At 42.0% G+C, this 15,427-nt stretch overlaps 1 protein-coding gene across 1 annotated transcript in view; it reads left to right on the forward strand.

Annotated features, from left to right (window-relative positions):
- The window catches only part of LOC103512271 (myosin-I heavy chain), a 43,492-nt gene extending 29,413 nt beyond the window's left edge, over positions 1-14,079 (forward strand). Inside the window, exons 5-16 of the mRNA XM_008477023.3 lie at positions 4,495-4,611; positions 5,071-5,265; positions 5,896-6,063; positions 6,630-6,817; positions 7,047-7,220; positions 7,559-7,748; positions 8,259-8,430; positions 10,159-10,370; positions 11,183-11,398; positions 11,871-12,017; positions 12,510-12,715; positions 13,796-14,079. Coding sequence (XP_008475245.2) covers positions 4,495-4,611; positions 5,071-5,265; positions 5,896-6,063; positions 6,630-6,817; positions 7,047-7,220; positions 7,559-7,748; positions 8,259-8,430; positions 10,159-10,370; positions 11,183-11,398; positions 11,871-12,017; positions 12,510-12,715; positions 13,796-14,056 — 2,246 coding nt within the window. The 3' untranslated portion in view covers positions 14,057-14,079. The remainder of the gene's footprint in view (positions 1-4,494; positions 4,612-5,070; positions 5,266-5,895; positions 6,064-6,629; positions 6,818-7,046; positions 7,221-7,558; positions 7,749-8,258; positions 8,431-10,158; positions 10,371-11,182; positions 11,399-11,870; positions 12,018-12,509; positions 12,716-13,795) is intronic.
- The last annotated feature ends 1,348 nt before the right edge of the window (positions 14,080-15,427 follow it).

The following is a 15,427-nucleotide window of genomic DNA, read 5'->3' on the forward strand; positions in this document are numbered from 1 at the left end:
ATCCACTTCAATCCAAATGATCGAGATCAATGAAATTCCCTCCCTTCAATCACATCTAATTCACTTCAATCCAAAACATGGACCTCAGTTGGTTCAAAAGTATGACACGGCCTTCGCATGTGACTATAACTTCACAATCTGGAGTCAATAGCGTGTAACTGTTATACCTATGACTAATGAACTTCTAGATGATGGACATCTCAGCATGATCCTTGACATTAGAAATCTCTACGAGTCAGATTGTCTGATATGTCTGTCAATCACATCTAATTCACTTCAATCCAAAACATGGACCTCAGTTGGTTCAAAAGTATGACACGTTGCCTTCGCATGTGACTATAACTTCACAATCTGGAGTCAACAGCGTGTAACTGTTATATGACTAATGAACTTCTAGATGATGGACATCTCAGCATGATCCTTGACATTAGAAATCTCTACGAGTCAGATTGTCTGATATGTCTGATTACTATTCAGACATGATATTGTCTGATGAATATCATTGGCCTATGAGCAACAATGACAGCGGGGCCTATTCAACGAATCGCTGGGACTACGGACCAACTTCACCCAAAGATACTTAGTCCCAAGTCCGTCCCAAGCGAACGATCTCATTGGTGGACGAGCTCGAAGTAAACACTTTTTAGGCCGAGGAAGTAAACACAAAGTGAGTTTGAACTCCGTTTAAGTTTTAAACTCGGTTTAAGTAATTTGATTGGCTGAAATTTTTGAAATCACCACTAAATAATTCAAACAAACTTACATATTGGTATTGAAGGAGTAAGCTTGCCCCACGAAGGACAAGAGATTGTTAAAGTGGGTAAAAATTCTTCTCCTCTCCGATCTCAAATAGCGCTTCTACTTCTGTGAGAAGCTGTTTGGTGGTAAATTAAAACTTATTAACATCAAGAGTTTGTCTGGGTAATAGGTTTTGCCAAACCTGTTCCCCGCCCGAGGGGATTTCTAGAAAGCTTTGCCACTTGGACCTCTCTGTACGTAACAGAAACTTGGTATACCCAGGTACCTTGAGATGTTGGTTCATTGTGATATCTTGTGTATGCGTCATGCTTGCTTCTGGGAATTGGTGTTGGCTTTGAATGAAAGTTGGACCGTTTTGGTTTTGAAACAGATTTGTTTGTTTCTGCCTCCACTCTGCCATGTATCTGCAGTTAGATTATGGAATTCTCTCTTCATAGGGATATAAGGGACTCACAAAGTCTAGGGGCCTTCAAGACCTACCTGGTAAAATATCTTAAAGGCTCACAGGGACTTCATATAAACTCTTCATAGGGATATAAGGGACTCACAAAGTCTAGGGGCATTGAAGACCTCCCTGGTGAAATATCTTAAAGGCTCTCAGTGAAAGAAAAATTCAGTGGTTGGGTGGAAGAGCTCCTCCAGGAGAACCCTGCTACTTAAAAGAACTCCGTAAAAAATGTACTTACTTTCCGTGTTTAGAAGTCACAAAAGATCTAACCAGGTCGCAGTGACAAAGGGCGTTTTGTATAGCCGATGGCCCCTACAATACTTTCTGTGTCTCTGAGACAAACCAACTGAAAACTAGATAATTATATGTAAAGAGAGTTATAAAAAGAAGACAACTCTTTTTCAATCTTTTCCGTGGACCAGTCAGTAGTCAGCAATGAGTCGGATTCTACATGTAACTCACCTTTTAACTCCCTGAAGGTTGTAGGAATAGGGACCTTGGATCTGACTCACTGAGTAGGTAGTTCACTAAAAAGAGTCGTTCTTTTTTTTTCCAACTCACCCACTCTTTACACAACCCTACGTGAACTGTGATTACATTTGAATGAAAGGACTATTTCAGAGAGTGAGAGGATCAAGAAGGGAGATGAGAGTGATAGATGTGAAGATGGAGCGGGAATGGTGCGATTAGAAAATTAAATAAATAAAGAGAGTTCCATAAGGACTATTTCATTTAGAAACTGTGGTGGTAAAGGGACTTTTCAGTCCTATCCTGGTAGTATNNCTGTATAGAGTTCTGGAACTCCAATTCTATTCCAACTCCTCTCTAGGTCTCTTGTCTCTAGGTTTAACCTCTCAGCAGTAAAACAGTTCTGTGTAGATTTGCCTCAGGCAGTTCTATTCGCCTGCGTCGGTGACCCTATCTATCCTCTTGAGAGGCTTGCGTGTATTATTACCTATTCATGATGATGCTTTTTTTACTTTCTATGTATTACGCCTAGCATTGGGAACCTAAAACTTAAGTTGTACCTATCCCGCATCTGTGACTGAGTGGTCAAGAGCACTGACTCTCGACCTGGAGGTGCTATCCCGGCCGGAGCGGAAATTTTCTGACCAAACTTTTCCGTTTCTGGATAGGCATGGATGTAAAAGAATGTGCCTTGAAGTAATGCGAAAGCGGTACCGAGGTGGAATCTTGAAAAAATAAAATGAAAGTTTTACCTAGTTCCGATTCCTACATTGTAGAATGAATAGAAGAACTTGGCCTGACGCAATGCCGTTCGCTCATATTAGATATTTTCGATGGGTTTTATCAACTCTTTTGTCACAATAGATCTAACAATCGCGAACTTTGTTTCGAGAGGAGCAACCAGACATATTATGGTATCAAATCTTTATCGATTCACATAGGCACCGATGATGTATTGATCAAATCTAATGCTTGATCGTTTAAAAGCTCTCTGAGATCTCAGAGCATTTTTCCTATTTTGTTCTTTGTTACGTTTGATAGGGGTTTAACAAAACAACTGCTTAGGTTTTTAGTTATAGCGGTTTTACCTTCCAATCACCGCTCAATTGAGGTCGCCCGGGGTGAACTTTATTCTAAACAGACAGGATTCATTCTCAGAACGGCTGGCACCTATCCTGTCCTCCTCCTTTCGATTTTGGGGCCATAAAACCGTTCTTTGCTGCAATAAATTCCCTCTATTAATATTAATTAGATTCATATTAGACACCCAAATTAGATAATGGCTTATCTTATTTTATAGTTGACTAAGAACCCTAGTCTACTATAAAATAAGGTAAGCCATTATCCCTCTATTAAAACTCAAAAAAAAAGAAGTAGAGGAAAAAAAAAAAAAGTAAAAAACAGTTGGATTGGAGATTCTCATTACAATCGTCTTCCATCTTCAAGTTGAAGAAGTAGAGGAAAAAAAAAAAAAGTAAAAAACAGTTGGATTGGAGATTCTCATTACAATCGTCTTCCATCTTCAAGTTGAACTTTAAGGTGGCCCTCTGGGAGCGCCACCTGTAAGTGCGTATGTGTGGCTACCTATTAAAACTTTAGAATGCCTCTCTGAAACTTAAACTTGTGAAGTCAAATACCTCAGATATGTGTAGCAAATAACGTGTGCGAGAGAGACAGAGAGATGAGTGAGAGAGAGAGAGGGAGAGAGAGAGAGAGAGAGAGAGAGAGAGAGAGAGAGAGAGAGACATTAAAGCTGAAAAGTCGACAACCAGCCTTACAGATTTGTTTGGAATTGCGGTTTCTATGGAATCATCAAAGCAGGAAAGTGCTCAAATGAAGAGATTTGATAGAAGGATCTGTAACCTAACCACATTTGTAGGCTATATCTTTTTTTACTTTCTATTACTATAATTTACTTTCTTTTTTTATATTTTGCTTGAATAGTAACTTATTGGTTAGGTTTATATTTGACGGTAAGCAGTAATGTTTATACATAATTCCTGTTTTCCTCTGCTCAGGTACCTCCAATCTCTCGTCCAATCATCGCACGAGTAATGGAGGCGGAGCCAACGCCTGTCTTCCGGATCCAAAAGTTATATAGCGAAATCTGTAATGGACACAGTCCATTCTGTGAATGCTCGCTTTCCGGCACGTCCAAAATCCATCCCGCGAGTTCATGATTCACGAAATAGGTGCCCTTCAATTTCAATGTTGCAATAATAAAAATAAACAAATTTTCTCTCTCTCCAGGATTGTTAGGTATGTTGAGGGAAGTGCGAGACCAAATATGAGACCTCGAGAGTTGGGGGGATAATACCTATTTGACGGTATATTCGCTTGTGAGCATCATCTATGTAAATTTGGCTAGGCTTGAAGTTCCAAGTGTTGATTCGACTGATTGAAAAACAAGAGGGTAAGAGTGTAAGGTATACTGGTTCGTCGAAAATAGAAAATCAGGTCTTTCAGACAGTCTGAGTGTGAGTGGCTGGCCTTAACGTACGTGCACACATAGTCGACCGGCCATCGACTGACACTGCCTCCACAACATAGATTCACCTCGTCGATCGATTATGTTTGGACACCTTTAAAGGCTCATAGTGAAAGAAAAGATCAGTTGTTGGGTAAAAGAATTCCTTTAGAAGAGACCTGCCAAGTAAAAGCTAGAAAAATACATACACCTCGGATCGCCAAAGAATTTTCTCAAGCCAGTCTTTCACTATCAGGTAGACCTGACAGGTGCACCTGTCGTCAGGTCTTAATTTTTAATACGGATTTTTTTTCCAGTGTCGTCATTATTCTGGTTTTCTTTTCGGTTACAGTGAAGCTACACCTGGAGAGCTATACACCTCTCAACCTAAGTTATCTACAGAGCGGCGACACACGGCAAGATGATGTTGAAGACGCGGCTAGGTTCCAAGCGTGGAAAGCATGTTTGGGTAAGTCACTGAGCCTTTTATCCTTCAAGGTTCAAGGGTTAGTATTGAATATCCTTTATAAAGGGTTAGTCTTTAAATTTAATGACCCCACGTTGTACCAGCTGAAGAGCTGACATGTACGTAACCTTTCAACTTTCAAGCTACTGTTTATGAGGATCATCGTTGTATTTTACAAATAGAGTTTCAACTCCATTGTTTTGATGTTGAATTCGCCTTAGCCAAGTAGAAGTAGGTAATACTAACCCTTAAGTATGTTCAGTAATAACAGCCCAAAGGGCGAGCAGAGAAAAGGAATCTTTACTCTTGATTTCTGACTTAGACTTGATAACGTCATGTGAGACGTGAGGGCAGTGTGGCTATCATGAACGAAATTGCCTACAATATTATAGGAAAACTTTGAACTCCATCTTTCTGAGCTCACGTGACTTGATATGGCTAACCTCACACATTCTATTCCAGGTGTCCTGGGGATCCCGTTTATGGACGTGGTCCGAGTTTTGGCGGCCGTTCTCTTGCTCGGCAACGTACAGTTTGTGGACAAGTCGAGTAGCAGTGGCAATAACGGCACCGTCACTGAAGTGGGGGTCAATGGGGAGTCCACCCTGAACTCTGTGGCTAGCTTACTGGGTGTACCATCCGCGTCTCTTTTCCGAGGTAACGTATATTCATGTATATTAACACTCTTGTAGAATCTAAAGATAGTGTGGCTATAGATGATGATGTCAAAAACATAATTTGAGATAATCGCGTTTAAAGTTTTCATTTTCAGATCAACACAATCTTACAGGGTTCACAAAATTAGCCATAACTTATAGTAGAAAAGAGATAGAAAGATGATTCTTTCTTATTTGTGTTCAGAACAAAATTTGATATTGTCAGTTTCCATGGCGTAGTGATCACTGCGCTCGCCTTGCACGCGGGAGACCCGGATTCGATTCCCGGCGGGGTCAAGAAATTTGTATCATGAAAATAATTGATTTCGTGACTGACTGTTGCGGGGCCCACTCAGCCTCGTGAGGAAAATGAGTAGCTGTGACATATAAATGCGCATAGCGACTGGTGCCAGCATGGTAGGTAAACGTTGGATTTTAGGATTATTGAGATATTGGGAAAATCCTACAACGCTGCAGTGAGCACCAAAGTTGTGACATAATAACATAAAGAAACTGCATTTACATTTACAAAATTTGCTATCCAAAAATGAAGGCCCGAAAAAGGGCATAAATGACGTTAGGCCCTTTTTCCAGATCTCGCTTTAATTCCTCTCTTGCATTTCTTTCTCAGGTATCACAACGAGGACACACAACGCGCGCGGGCAACTCGTCAAATCCCTGTGCGACGCCAACATGTCCAACATGACACGAGACTGCCTGGCCAAAGCTTTGTACTGTCGCACTGTAGCGACCATTGTGCGTCGAGCTAATAGCTTGAAACGTCTCGGGTCTACTTTGGGTGAGTAGAGAACCAGTTCCCAGGCCAAAGGGCTGACAACATCAAAGGCCCGCCTCAGGTCTACTTTGGATTACAAACAATGCATACCAAGAATTGCACAATCGCAAAATTTGAGATTAAATATTTGAATAACAATAGAGGTGGCACAAAATTCAAGATTAAATTTTCCTTTTCCTTTACCAAGAGCCAATTTCCTAGCCATATCTTACCAAAAACTAGGTACCATTAATTCACAAAGATACCGTTTTTGGTCCTCCAGGCCGGATTTGTATTTTGTGTTGCCTGGTAACTGCTACACATTTGTTTCCCACAATGCGCATCTGACAGTCGTAGCTACACATTTGTTTCCCAAAATGGGCATCTGACAGTCGTAGGCTAATGGAATTAAATTACGGTTACGCTCCAAAAGTAAAAGGACTTTTCAGTCTCATTCTGGCACTCATTATCAGGTAAACCTGACAGGCCGAGCTGATCAGGTTTACCTGTCAGGTCTACCTGATAGTGAGTGGCTGGTCCAAAAAGGGTATAGGTATTCTATTCTAAATGTCCCTTTCCTTCCTCTTCAGGTACTCTGAGCTCTGACTCTAACGAGTCGGTCCACAACCAGGCAGACGTAGCCAGTCAGCACGCCTCCACTGTGGGGACCGCGGGTTCGAAGAGTTCCAAATCCATGGCCGCCCTCAACAATGCGGTGAGACACGCCACTGACGGCTCCATTGGAATACTGGATATGTTCGGCTTTGAAGATCCTAAGGTGAGCAAGAGATTCTCGTTTCTCCGCGACTGATTATTATTATTTCTTTGAACTGATTATCTGATAGACGAACTTTAGCGGCGATGTTTCACACGTAGGGCAAATATACTCGGTAAATTTTGCGATCGATCAAATCCTATCCTAATTCTTGCTCCTATCTATTATGTAGGGCAAATTTAAAATCGATCAAATCCTAATTCCCATTCCTAAATTCCTGTTTTGATTTCAGCCAAGTCAGCTCGAGCACCTCTGTATCAACCTGTGCGCAGAGACCATGCAGCATTTCTACAACACCCACATGTTCAAGTCAAGCATTGAATCTTGCAGAGATGAGAACATACATAGCGACGTAGAGGTCGACTATGTGGACAACGTACCCTGTATTGACCTGATATCTTCTCTGGTGAGTACACCGGACCCTGTAGGCCACTTATTGCCACCCTAAAGGTGTGTCCAAACACACTGTTGAGGCAGTTTGGACGGTTCAGTCGACATCGATCGACGGTCGGTCGACTATGTGTGCACACTTTTAAAGCCAAACGTATTCAAAAAGCTCATGTGTTTTTCAGGAGGCTGGGCAATTTTTTCCCTCTTTTGTTTGTTGATAGGGGTTTGAATGAGGAAAATGTAACCCTCTTACATTTTCCTCACTCTTTTGAAGACTGCTTTGCTCCCTTTTCAACACTAGCATAAAGTCGATTGTTCTCTAACCAGAACTTTTTCCTTTTCTATTCCCAACAGAGGACGGGACTGCTAAGCATGCTAGATGTCGAGTGTTCCCTACGAGGTACGGCCGAAACCTATCTCGGTAAGGTGAAAGCCCAACACCGACACAACCCGAGGCTGTTCGACCCCAAACCCGTAGACGCCCGATGTTTCACGATTCAACACTTCGCCGGACGAGTCTTGTACGACACTTCGGACTTCTTAGGTAAGATTATTGAAACCTTGATTGAAGACTCGGTAACTTTGTGAAGGTTTCTTTTAACTATTGAGTTGTATGGAAAACGTTTGCTGAAGATGCCCTCACAGGCGAAACTAGTCCTCCTTTATGAGGATTACCTCTGGGACACCTCTATGGCCGAGAGGTTAAGAACGTTGACTCTCAACCTGAAGGGGCTGGGTTCCAATGCCGGAAGAGCGGAAATTTTCCGATCAAATTTTTATGAAGGAATGTGCATTAACGTAGTGCTAAAGAAAGTGGTTTTCTTAGGTCTGCCACACACGATCTACAGAAACGTGTAAACGCAAAAGCGGTGCACTAAAAGAGATTAACATCACTAAAGACAACTTTCTCTATTATGTTCTATTAAAATGCCTAATAAGTGACAACTAAGGTAGGTACACATTTTTCGAAAGTAGATCTTTTATTAGTTCGTTCCTTTCTGTGTACTGCTGTCTCTGTCTAGCTAACGTTCCTTTCGCCTGTTTCATTTGACAGAAACCAACAAGGATGTGGTTCCAGACGACCTAGTGTCGGTGTTTCACAAGCAGACCTGTATCTTCGGATTCGCCACACACCTGTTTGGTAGCGAACTCAAAGCTCTGTACTCACTGGAAACCGTACCGCGGGGCATCAGCTTCCGAATTTCCCCCACCTCACATTCTGACTTGTAAGTATGCTCCTGGACAAAATTAGCGCACACCTTAAACTTTTCAGGTTTACTTGACCCCTGGTGACCGAGGGTTAATATTGGTATGTTTAGCTTTTATTAGTTCGTTCCTTTCTGTGTACTGCTGTCTATGTCTAGCTAATGTTTCTTTCGCCTGTTTCATTTGACAGAAACCAACAAGGACGTGGTGCCAGACGACCTGGTGTCGGTGTTTCACAAGCAGACCTGTATCTTCGGATTCGCCACACACCTGTTTGGTAGCGAACTCAAAGCTCTGTACTCACTGGAAACCGTACCGCGGGGCATTAGCTTCCGGATTTCCCCCACCTCACATTCTGACTTGTAAGTATTATGTTCCCAAAACTATCTCCGAACACTTCAACCAGTTTCGCAAGATTCGTTTGAGTTCACCTTTACAAACTTTACGTTGGTTGCATTTTGTCCAATTAGACTGGAATGTTCATGGACTCCAGTAGCTGGACTGTCTGAAGGGTACTAGTCAGGTAGTCAGGAGCGGCCTTAAGCAATTATTTACCATTTCTCTTTGTTTTTAAAGAACAAGCACAAGTCCTCATAATGGTTGACTGTGGTTCAGGACGAGCCAATTAAACATGGCTAGATACTATCACACCGGTGTATGGCTGATAGAAGAGATATTTTCTCAATTTTGTCATCACCTTTCGGCTATAGCTAAAGCCGCGACAACTAAAACAACAATGAGATTGTGAGATTTCGCTGTGTTTACGTCCAAAGCGGAATCTCATTGGTTCAGCCATGTTTGACTGAATTAAATTTCACATAAGGTAAAACCCATCATTTAGGGTTGTTTGTCCCTTAAGGCTCAAAGCACTGATTTTATGTAGGTATGAAAATTGTGTTTCACAGCCTCACTAGGACCTATTATGGCCCAAAATGGGACCTTAATGACAACAATGCTGCTTGGTTTGCAATGGGTTTCACCAACCTACTTTTTAACCCCTAACAGCCTGTTAGCTTAACAGCCTTGATAAGCCTATAAAATCACATGGAACTTAACAGGCTGTTGGCTAAACAGGCCTTCCAGGAGCTGAAAAAATATTGGTTAAATCTACTATAAAAGATCTCCCTAAGGTAAGCCACTATCAGGTAGACCTGATAGGCAGACCTTTTCAGCCATACCTGTCAGGTGTCAGGTCTACCTGATAGTGTCTGGCCTTAGACAAATCTACAAATCTTAGGTACCTACCTAATTTGAGTACAAATCAACAGACTTCACACTTACCATGGTTCCGAAAACTACGAATATTGCAAATCGACAGGTGGAATCTTGGAAAAACTGTTTCAGTGAAACTGTTTCACTTCTTATCCCACTAGTTATAGACTGGTCTAGATCTACAACTCTACACCATCAGCAATAGCACTTCAAAGATATCAAATGAAACAGCAACACGGTTAAAAAATTTTCTTCGATTTTTGAAATTCCCGCTTCTTGAATTTGAAAGATAAATTAACTTGGACTTTTCCCGCTACAAGCACTTAGCGCTAGTGTACAACCAAAGGTGCGTGACAGCCATAGAGGGTACTGCGTGACACTGTTACTCCGCTCCCTGGTTCACGCTCGACCTCATTTCGTGCGCTGCGTCAAGGCGAACTCTAGCGAGACCAGTGGGAAGTTCGACAGAGGAGCCTAGGAAGACGAATATCATAATCAGTGGCGGCCTTACGAAATTATCCTCTCTCTTCCCACAGACTCAACGGTGACGAGCCCGTGTCCACCCTCACACAGGACTTCCACACGCGGCTAGACAACCTACTCCGCTCCCTGGTTCACGCTCGACCTCATTTTGTGCGCTGCGTCAAGGCGAACTCTAGCGAGACCAGTGGGAAGTTCGACAGAGGCACTGTGATGCGACAGATACGCTCTCTGCAGGTGCTCGAGACTGTTAACCTCATGGCGGGAGGTAAGACTTGGCCCACGATCCATTATAAACTTCGCAACTTTTAATTTTGCAGTGTTTTAGGCAACACTATATTCAACAGGGTAAAATAAAAGCAGATAGCTTTTTTTGTTTTACAATATTACTAGCTGAATTCCGTCGCTTCGCTCCGGAATCCCGCTAGTTCATCCCGAGGCAAGAAAAGGCAAGGCCAAACTTGTAGAAAAGGCATGACATTATTTCATTCTACTCCACCAGTAGAAGGAACAATTTGGTTATTTCAAATTTAATTCAATCTTGTTCAAAAGTACTTCAGAATAGTACCAACAAAAGTACACCAAAAATGTACCTACAAAGGTACTATGGTAAACGTATTAGAGTTAGTACAATTTGTACTGTCTTCTCTCTCAGGTTATCCACACCGCATGCGGTTCAAAGCGTTCAACGCCCGCTACCGTCTCCTCGCGCCGTTCTGCAAGCTGAGACGCACCGAAATTTGCAGTGTTTTAGGCAACACTATATTCAATAGGGGAAAATGAAAGCAGATAGCTTTTTTTGTTTTACAATATTACTAGCTGAATTCCGTCGCTTCGCTCCGGAATCCCGCTAGTTCATCCCGAGGCATGGCCAAACTTGTAGAAAAGGCATGGCATTATTTCATTCTACTCCACCAGTAGAAGGAACAATTTGGTTATTTCAAATTTAATTCAATCTTGTTCAAAAGTACCTACTTCAGAATAGTACCAACAAAAGTACATCAAAAATGTACCTACAAAGGTACTATACTATGGTAAACGTATTAGAGTTAGTACAATTTGTACTGTCTTCTCCCTCAGGTTATCCACACCGCATGCGGTTCAAAGCGTTCAACGCCCGCTACCGTCTCCTCGCGCCGTTCTGCAAGCTGAGACGCACCGAAGATCGGCTGACTGAAGACTGCCTCCTCATTCTGCAATGCGTAGAGGAGGAACACATGAAGTCCCCGCTGCTGACGCAAAGCGAAGTCAGCACCAGCTGGGTCATCGGGAAGCGACACATCTTTCTGAGTGAAGGTAAGTCTTCAATCTGAGTGAACCTTTCTGATCCTCAATTGAGGACGTGGGTTCACACCCTACTTCTGACACCAAAGAAACTCCCTCACACGCCTCATTGAGTGCCCTGCACTGGGTCTCAAAAGACTCCGAATACTTGGATACCCAGGTCAGGAGATTGATAAATACACTCAGAACCGACAAAAACGTTGCTGAACTTCATAAAAAAGACAGCAATGTTTGAAGGAGAAGAGTGAAAAAAGAACAAGAATGGGGTGCAATAGTCCTACATACTGCACTCCGCACACAGGAATTTCGTCAGAAAAGACCACCATTTCAATGTAATGCGCGGAACTTTCCCAAGTGATGAGCTCGCTTCAGCAAACTTTTACAGAAATAGCCCCGCGAAACTTTCCCAAGTGAGAACAGATGAAGTCCCCGCTCTTGACCTGTTCCGAAACTTGTTACTATAATTGTTTTATTTCTGACGCAGGTATTCGTCAGCAATTGGAAATGCTGCGTTCGGACACGCGGCATCGTGCTGCTGTGCTGATTCAAGCTGTATGGCGTGGCACTTACGCCAGGAAGCGGTGGCCCCTCCTCAGGCGAAACTTAGAAATGAAATCCGGTAACACTGGAGGTGAGTGACCCAGTTGCATTTTTCTTCTTTTATTTCTGGAGAGATTTGATAGAAGGATCTGTAACCACAAGCCTCTACGAATGTCCACCTCGATTTTTTTTTATCCAAAGGTTTGATAGTAATAGAAGAGGTTTGATAGAGGAAACTGTAACAACGCATATAACGGAGGTCTTTTCGTCCCGGTATTGAAGAGAGAAGAGAGGACAGGATAGGAGAAAGCGAGCCGTTACGAGAACGAATCTTATCTGTTGAGGATATAGTTCGCCCAGATAGGAGTCGATCCCGCGACCTAGCGCTTACAAGGCAGACGTGTTACCCTCCAAGCTAACTAGGCTGGCCAGTTAAACATTTGTAGGCTATATCTTTTTTACTTTCTATTACTATAATTTACTTTCTTTTTTATATTTTGCTTTAATAGTAACTTATTGGTTGGGTTTATATTTGACGGTAAGCAGTAATGTTTAAACACAATTCCTGTTTTCCTCTGCTCAGGTACCTCCAATCTCTCGTCCAATCATCGCACGAGTAATGGAGGCGGAGCCAACGCCTGTCTTCCGTCCACTAGCAAAGCTTCGGCTCCTCCCACTTTGACTAGGCCACGCCCACAACCCATAGCTGGCACGCCTCCCCCTGATCCGAACGAGAAGTGTGATCAGAAGATCATACAACAGACGTGCACCCTGTTTGGACTGGATTTGGTGAGTAGAATATACCTTGTTTATACTACCAGTATAGGACTTAAAAGTCCCTTTACTCTCGCAGTCTACTCTTGTATCTGGGTAGTCTTTTTTTGCGTGTGTTCTCTTGTACTCTTGATCCCAAGGGGTAATGGGTTCGAAGCCCGGCGGGGATGGAAGTTTTCTGCCCACTCTCAGATCCAAAACTAGGGGAAGGGTTATATTTATGAGTATGAAATATGAATACAAACTCTTGCTTGCCAGACTAATTAGTTTAGTTGGTAGCGCATCTGCCTTGTAAGTGCTAGGTCATGGGTTCAATTCCCGCCCGGGGCGGATTTTATCCTGAATCGATGATGTTTGTTCTCGGAACAGCTGGCTTTCTCCTATCCTGTCTTTCTTCTCTCTTCAATTTTAGGATGATAAAAAAGACCTTAGCAGTTACAGTTCCCTCTATCAAACCTCTAGTAAAAAAAAATCTATATAACTAACAATCCACAGTTTTATTAACAAGTAACAATCCACTGTTTTTCAGGAACGGCCACCTCCTGTGCCACCCAGCCGTCCCTACACCGTCACCGGGAACTCCAAGATCGCCTTGTTTATACTACCAGCATAGGACTTAAAAGTCCCTTTACTCTCGCAGTCTACTCTTGTATCCGGGTAGTCTTTTTTTGCATGTGTTCTCTTGTACTCTTGATCCCAAGGGGTAATGGGTTTGAAGCCCAGCGGGAATGGAAGTGCCCACTCTCAGATACTCAGATTCAAAACTAAGGGAAGGGTCATATTTATGAGTATGAAATATGAATACAAACTCTTGCTTGCCAGACTACCTAATTAGTTTAGTTGGTAGTGCGTCTGCCTTGTAAGTGCTAGGTCACGGGTTCAATTCCGGCCCGGGGCGGTTTTTATCCTGAATTGATGATGTTTGTTCTCGGAACAGCTGGCTTTCTCCTATCCTGTCTTTTTTCTCTCTTCAATTTTAAGATGATAAGAAAGACCTTACCAGTTACAGTTCCCTCTATCAAACCTCTAGGGAAAAAATCTATATAAGTAACAATCCACAGTTTTGCTAACAAGTAACAATCCACTGTTTTTCAGGAACGGCCACCTCCTGTGCCACCCAGCCGTCCCTACACCGTCACCGGGAACTCCAAGATCTCCTACCCCCAGACTCGGGTCATGAAGATGCCCTACCCCGAAGATGGCAAGGGTGACGTCACACTGGGCAAAGGAGAAGCTGTGGTCGTAGTGGGGGCGTCAAGTAGACGAGGCCATCTGGTGGTGGAACATTGCAACACAAGCATTCATGTGCCGTTCCAGTTTTTGGAGCTCAAGCCGGGACCGGCTGTTAGTATTTGATTACCCAAAGGAGGTGATGGAACTGATTTGAAAACAATTACATGTTTAAGGCCATTCTGTGAAATTGGTTTTGTAAAATTGACTAAATAGGTATTTAGAGTCAGGCAACAAGTCTTTTTTAGCTAAATCTCCTCTGGGGGTGAGCTATTTATTCATTTTGTTGTCTTTTTTAAGCACAAACTTGATTATTCTATGTTGTATTGATGAGACTACTGCATGTTGTTTTAATATTAATTTGTGTAAAATACTTATCTTTCTTCAAAACACTTGTTTTCTGTGTACGTATAATTAAGCTCTCCGCAATATGTCTGATTAATTTTACTTTATTTATTTATTTATATTTCTTGTGCCATAAATCTTTCCTTGTAGATTAAAATATTTATGATTTTATTTTTCCAGTACAAAATACATTTTTGTTTCATTTTCTTTTAGTTGTTTCAGGAGACACACATGGGAACAAGGGTCAAGTAGACGAGGCCATCTGGTGGTGGAACATTGCAACACAAGCATTCATGTGCCGTTCCAGTTTTTGGAGCTCAAGCCGGGACCGGCTGTTAGTATTTGATTACCCAAAGGAGGTGATGGAACTGATTTGAAAACAATTACATGTTTAAGGCCATTCTGTGAAATTGGTTTTGTATAATTGACTAAATAGGTAGGGTCAGGCAACAAGTCCTTTTTAGCTAAATCTCCTCGGGGGGTGAGCTATTCATTTTGTTGTCTTTTTTACTTAAGCACAAACTTGATTATTCTATGTTGTATTGATGAGACTACTGCATGTTGTTTTAATATTAATTTGTGTAAAATACTTATCTTTCTTCAAAACACTTGTTTTCTGTGTACCTATAATTAAGCTCTCTGCAATATGTCTGATTAATTTTACTTTATTTATTTATATTTCTTGTGCCATAAATCTTTCCTTGTAGATTACAATATTTATGATTTTATTTTTCCAGTACAAAATACATTTTTGTTTCATTTTCTTTTAGTTGTTTCAGGAGACACACATGGGAACAAGGCTGTTTCATAGCCTCATAAATTTGTATAAGCTGGTTCGTGAAACCCATCCTTTAGGGTTGTTTGCCCCTTAAGGCTCAAAGCACTGATTTTATGTATGAAAATTGTGTTTCACAGCCTCACTAGGACCTATTATGGCCCAAAATGGGACTTTAATGACAACAATATGCTGCTTGGTTTGCAATGGGTTTCACCAACCTACTTTTTAACCCCTAACAGCCTGTTAGCTTAACAGCCTTGATAAGCCTATAAAATCACATGGAACTTAACAGGCTGTTAGCTAAACAGGCCTTCCAGGAGCTGAAAAAATATTGATGAAATCCACTATAATCTCCCTAAGGTAAGCCACTATCA

This window comes from Diaphorina citri, unplaced genomic scaffold, assembly GCF_000475195.1.
Source record: "Diaphorina citri unplaced genomic scaffold, Diaci psyllid genome assembly version 1.1 scaffold817, whole genome shotgun sequence".
Classification (NCBI taxonomy): Eukaryota; Metazoa; Arthropoda; class Insecta; order Hemiptera; family Psyllidae; genus Diaphorina; species Diaphorina citri.